At 41.3% G+C, this 6,519-nt stretch overlaps 1 protein-coding gene across 1 annotated transcript in view; it reads left to right on the top strand.

Moving 5' to 3' along the window:
• The first annotated feature begins 524 nt into the window (after positions 1–524).
• The window catches only part of LOC143935204 (malignant fibrous histiocytoma-amplified sequence 1 homolog), a 72,736-nt gene continuing 66,741 nt past the window's right edge, over positions 525–6,519 (top strand). The window contains exon 1 of the mRNA XM_077458894.1: positions 525–642. Within this exon, the coding sequence (XP_077315020.1) occupies positions 546–642 (97 nt within the window). The 5' untranslated portion in view covers positions 525–545. The remainder of the gene's footprint in view (positions 643–6,519) is intronic.

Here is a 6,519-nt window from a genome sequence, read left to right as displayed (position 1 = left end):
ATATTTACCTCTATGCTGTAGCATCAGTCTGATGCTGCAGCTGCCCCCCTCAGCTCTAAGCCCTGAAGACAGTGATCACATGACTACTGATCACTCAGTGCTTGGTCTCCACTCTGTTCCTAGAGTGCTTACTGGAGAGAGGACGTGCACAGCTGGCTTCTGCTCTCGCATTGAGAGCTGGAGCTAACTGTTAAACTGGTAGCTGGGTGGATCAATATGGGTGGGATCCTTTTCTGGGCCTGGAACCGCTCTAAAATATAGCCTGCTATCAGCTGACTCTGGGTCGCAGGAGAGCAAAAGTAAGTGCACTGTTGTGACCCAAAAGAGAAGTGTGCCCAAAAAAGGTTTGACCATTCTTCTTTTAAAGGCAAAAAAAAAGATACAGGTGCTATGATAGAGTGCTTTAGCAGTTTAAATATCACACAGTTAGAGTTTGCACGTGCTCCCAGTGGTGATTGGAATACACCTAAATATATCAATCTGGCACGTCTTTGGAAATGTTAACATCTTGGCATCTAAGTAAAAATGTGTTTATTGTTGCTTTGATGATGCAAGCAAATGAATACAGGAAAAAAGAAGCAACAGTACAAGGAAATGAAACTACTTCAGTTGAAGCCAGAGCCTCACCCATGGAAGGCAAACGTAAGTAATCAGACAATATATTTATGTGATAGCAATCAGTGTTTACCTAACTAACCTATTAAAGACATATCCCAGGGATAAGAAGCAATAGTTACAACACAATGACTTTGGCCAATCTATATATTCTATGCAGAGTAGTACAGTTTATGAACTGTACATTAAATGCCAAGTCAGCCTAATACTGGATTTTAGGTTTGAGCTGATGCAAGTTAAAGTGTGTGTAAACCCGAATAACCCTTCATTTTTTCCTTGTGGCCTGTTCAATGTGCATTGAAAGGGTAAATGCCGGTGCTACACTGAATGCCCAAGCAGTGTTATCTGTTGGAGGACTACAAAACACCTCCTCCTCTGTTATGTAGATGGGTGGAGGGTTTTGTGTATTCCTTTTCAAAGGTGCCAATGGTGCTCCTCTATGGCTACAGTAAGCATCCTAGGACAAGTATCGTGTTAAATGCAGGATCAACAGAAAAATATAAGGAAAGATATCCTGAAAAAAAAAGAGACGCAGTGCAGCCACCCTATCTAAGAGCTGGTAAGCTGCAATATGTTACGTTTTTGTACAGTACTTGGGTTTAGTTACACTTTAAATCACCTACTTGCCTATATCACTCAGGAACTAGCATTCCCAACTCTGCTTTTCCTAATGACTTCATGCAGTGGAGTATCACACACCACTTGCTGCATGTTCCCTTCTGTCTGATAAAACCCCTTTCCATCTAAAATCTATTTATTACTGTTATCCAGCACAATGCATGTGCCCAGGATATGTTCATAGACATCCTTCTCTCGCTCTCAATCCCAGCTGTCATTGACAGCCAGAGTCCCAATTGACAACCGGGAATCAGTTTCCTGCTCGTGTGATCACTACATCAGCTCTGACATAGTGATCTTATGCTGACTTCAATGATAAAAATGTAATCTTTCAGCTTGTGGATGAACACTATCATCCTCAGGCTGCAGTATTCACCTGTAGAACCATCTATTTAATAGTGTAACTGTCAGATACAATTGCATTACTACAATTGAAAAAAAAAAGTTTGAAAAGTAGGAAAAACATGTTTTGTAAGTTTGCGGCCTATAATAAAAACAGCAGAGGATTTCTTTTAATAAAAGTATACCAAATCAAAACCTTAAAGCGGAGTTCCAACGACATCTAGCAATTTTTTTTAAAATCCATAAATTATAAGCATAATCTTATAATGTGGCACGCATTACTCTATATTGCACCTCTATAGTTTATATTTTATACAAAAAAACAAGCCTTATATTTCTTTTTCTTGTGCGTTCCCATCTGGCTTGTGGGCAGGGAAAGCCCACAAGGATGATCTTCCGGGATATGATGCTGCTGAATAACCAGCATGCACCGCCCGATCTTGTGCAGGCGCATTATGCACACATTGCAGTGGTGGAAACTTCTCTGGTTGCCATCGCAATGGGTGGCAGCCCACTGACTCCTGGGTAAAAAATAAAATTCCAAATGTTGATGCTGATGGATAATGCTGTTGATTTCTTTAACATACATTTTTTGGGTGGAACTCCGCTTTAATATGTCCTTAAAAGTATATTTAAAAGTTACTTAGGTACACAAATCAGTCATAGGGTCTATTTATAAATTTTTCACACAACTTGCACCCAAAATTCATATATTTGGGAAAAACTTTTGAATCCCTCGCTCACTGAGGTCCCCTCCATGCCAGAAGACTGGGTACCACAGCTTCTTCTCTAAGGTTTAGACTAAAATAATTTTTTCTCAAAAAAATACTTTAACATAGGGTGACACTATGCAAGTATTAGTAATAATGTGCCATCGTCCAGAAGATAATTTAGTTGAAGATTGAAATACTGCATAAAGTGGACTTTATAGGCACCCAAGTAAGAAATCTAGAAAAAAATATTTTCTCATAATATTTTATTATTATTATTATATTTATTATTTTATTTAAAAAATTACTATATAAAAAGGATTGAGGTACAGTTATTACACTCATATGTAACATAAAAATACAATTATTAATATACCCTTCCACATATAGAGAATGACATCACATAATAACTAATGTAACCACACTCCTCACAATGAACCGAATGGGTTCTTATGCCGCGTACACACGATCGGAATTCTCGTCGGAAAAAGCTCTGATGGTTTTCCTGACGAAATTCCGAAGGAATTCGGCTCAAGCTGTCTTGCCTACACACGGTCACATCAAATTCCGATCATTTTTAACGTGGTGATGTACAACACGTATGACGTGACTAGAAAAAGGAAGTTCAATAGCCAGTAGCCAATAGCTTCTGCCTCATAGTTGAATCTGAGCATGCGTGATTTTTGGTGTGTCGGAATTGCATACACACGTTTGGAATTACCGATAGAAAGTTTTTCCGTCAGGGAAAATTGAGAACATGCTATCAATTTTTTGCTGGTGGAAATTCGGACAGCTAAATTCCGATGGAACATACACACAGTCGCATTTTGCGATGAAAAGCTCTCATCAGTCTTTTTCTGGCCGGAATTTCGATCGTGTGTAAGCGGCATTAGATCATTGCCTGATGTAAATATCCAATAAGTTGTGTGTCCAAATCTAGATCCGGGTATATCAATTTTTTCAGAAGCTCCACATGTTGCGCATGGATTACGCTTCTTCAGGAGCAGCAATTTTTCCGATGAACAAATAAAAAATACTAAATAATACAATCAAATACATATAAAGTAATAAATATAATTAACAATCTAAAAAAAGCACAAAAGACACTGCTCAGCTCAATCAAAAGTTTTTTAGTTTTTTTGATGGTCAAGATTAGGGATGGGCCGAACACCCCCCAGTTCAGTTCGCGCCAGAACCTGCGAATGGACCAAAAATTTGCGCAAAATTTGGAACCCCGTTAAAGTATATGGGATGTGAACGTTCAAAATCAAAAGTGCTAATTTTAAAGGCTAATATACAAGTTATTGTCCAAAAAAGGGTTTGTGGACCCGGGTCCTGCCCCAGGGGACATGTATCAATGCATAAAAAAGTTTTAAAAACTGCAGTTTTTTCGGGAGCAGTGATTTTAATGATGGTTAAAGTGAAAAAATAAAAATGAAATATTCCTTTAAATATCATACCTGGGGGTGTCTAACACTGTCTATAGTATGCCTGTAAAGTGGCATGTGTTTCCCCTGCTTAGAACAGTCCCTGCACAAAATGAAATTTTTAAAGGAATAAAAGTCATTCAAAACTTCTTGCAGCTTTAATGTAATGTCTGGTTCTTGGCAATATGGATGAAAATCAGTGAGACAAACGGCATGGGTACCCCCCCCCCCCCAGTCCCAGTCCATTGCCAGGCCCTCTGGGTCTTATATGGATATTAAGGGGAACCCTGCATCCAAATTAAAAAAAGGAAAGGCGTGGGGCCCCCAGGCCCTATATACTCTGAACAGCAGTATACAGGTGAGGCAAACAAGACAGGGACTGTAGGTTTGTTGTTTAGTAGAATCTGTTTGTAATTTTGAACTGGTACATTTTTAAAGTGTAGCTACAGCCAAAAAATCTATTTTTAAGCTTTTTGGGAAACATAGGGAAGGGTTATCACCCCTGTAACATTTCTTTTGCTGTCTGTACACCTCTTCAGAAGATTTCATCTCACTTTCTGTCTCAATGACAAATATTTTTTGAAAATTTGTGGTTTTTAGTGAAACAAGGATTGGTGATAAAGCATCAGGGGAGAGGAGAATTTCCCTTCCTAGGGGTAGATTTCATCTCACTTCCTGTTGTTTCCTTCTGTTTGCAAGTAGGAGTTGTTTTTAAGTTGGATGTTTGAAAGTAGGGGCCTGCCCTATATGCTCTGCAGAAAATTGGGCCTAAGGTGTTGTTGTCACAACACTGTAAGCCCTCACAGTTACTCTTGGGGGGTGCTGGAACACCCTGCTGTGAACTATTATATTAAGAATTATAATTACATGCCATTGTTGAACAGTGGTAGGAAAATCGGGCCTTTGGTGGTGGTGGTTGTGGTGGTTGTGGTACTGGTGCCACAACACTGCAAGTCCTCACACTTACTCTTGGTGGGCGCTGGAATGGGCCCTACTGTGAAATATTATATCAAGAATTGTAATTACATGCCCCTGTTGAACAGGGTCAGAAAAATTGGCCTTTGGTGGTGTTGTGGTGGTGTTGCCGCAAGTACTTGGCTGTGACACACCTAATTCTACACCTTCTTTCCTCTCAGTTCAGAGAGGACTGAAGGTATAGTGGGGTTGGAGATCCCAGCTAATGAGGAGTAAGGAGAGGTCCGCTTTGTTCTTTGGTGTGGGTCTTTTAGGTACATTTGCCAACTGCATGGCAGGTCGACATATGTCTGGTTAAGCATGTGGTGCCCAAGCGGGTGATGTTTTGGCCATGCGAGATACGCTTGAGACATATGTTGCAAATAGCAGTAGTGCGATCTGATGCACTCATCTCAAAAAAGGCCTACACTAAACTTTTGGAATAACGTGCAGAGACAGCAGCACCCTGCACATGCGGAGCTCTGTGGTGTGATGCAGTCGGTGTACTTCCCTTAAGCTGGCCCCTGGAGGGCATCCTGCCTTGTTGGAGATGTGCCTCCTCCTCTCTCCTATCAGGCACCCACGTGGAGCCTGTGACCTCATCATCCCCTCCTTCCTCATCACTGGAGCAAACCTGGCAGTATGCTGCAGCTGGGGGAACATGACTGCCAGATTGTTGTCCTTCTTGGGCACCCCCTCTCTCTGGGCTCACGTTACTGCCTTCCTCTAGCTGGGTACCATCATCAGAGCCTTCAAAACGCTGGGAATCCTCCTGGAGCATGTACCCAACACTGTGGTCAAACAGGAGGACATGGTGGGACTAGGGAAGGAGTGACTGATGCCATTGAGCCGAGGGAAGAGGCCGCATTGGCAGCTGCTTTGCCAGACAAAACCCTACCCTGAGCCTGGGTGAGAGAGGAGGATGAGGATGGCTTGGTCATCCACTCTACCAAGTCTTCGGCATGTTGCAGCTCAACACGGCCAGCTGCTTAAAAAAAGGACAAGCGTGTCCCACGGCCACATGCTAATGAGGATGCACTGTGTCCATGACCAGCACTGTTGTCTCTAGACACAGAGCCTGCTTGCCCTCTTTTATTGGCTCTTGGCTGTCTTGTTGGCCTTACAGACATACTAATGGTCTGCAGGGAGATGTAGCTGCACAAAGCTGGGACGTATGTATATACTGATTATACTGCAGCTAGCAGAATCAACTGCTTGCCTGTAGTATTATTAGTATGAGAACACCGGCAATTGTATTCAGGTAAAGATTTAGGTGCACACTGTGCAAAGGACACTAAAACAAAATACTGCAGCTCCCTGTGTATTTATATGAGAATGCCGGCAATTGTATCTAGGTAAAGCTTTAGGTACACACTGTGCAAAAGACACTAAAACAAAATACTGCAGCTCCCTGCCTGTATTCGTATGAAAATGCCGGCAATTGTATTCAGGTAAAGCTTTAGGTGCACACTGTGCAAAGGACACTAAAACAAAATACCGCAGCTCCCAACAAAATACTGCAGCTCCCTGCCTGTATTTGTATGAGAACACCAGCAATTGTATTCAGGTAAAGTTTTAAGTGCACACTGTGCAAAGGACACTAAAACAAAATACTGCAGCTCCCTGTCTGTATTTGTGTGAGAACACCGGCAATTGTATTCATGTAAGCTTTAGGTGCACACTGCACAAAGGACACTGAAAGACATTTTGTGCTCTACAAACTATTACTACCTTGTCTTCCCATAGTTATCTAGTTTATAAAACCCTACTAAGCACACTGATATAAAGTTACTTATGAAATCACACACATTGCTGCTAGTAAAACACTATCTTATTTATTTCCCAAGAAATTA

Source organism: Lithobates pipiens, unplaced genomic scaffold (assembly GCF_037356315.1).
Source record: "Lithobates pipiens isolate NorthernLeopardFrog02 unplaced genomic scaffold, aLitPip1_a1.2 Scaffold_10, whole genome shotgun sequence".
Taxonomy (NCBI): domain Eukaryota; kingdom Metazoa; phylum Chordata; class Amphibia; order Anura; family Ranidae; genus Lithobates; species Lithobates pipiens.
Note: the sequence above shows the minus strand (reverse complement) of the source record. Positions and strands in the feature narration are given on the sequence as shown.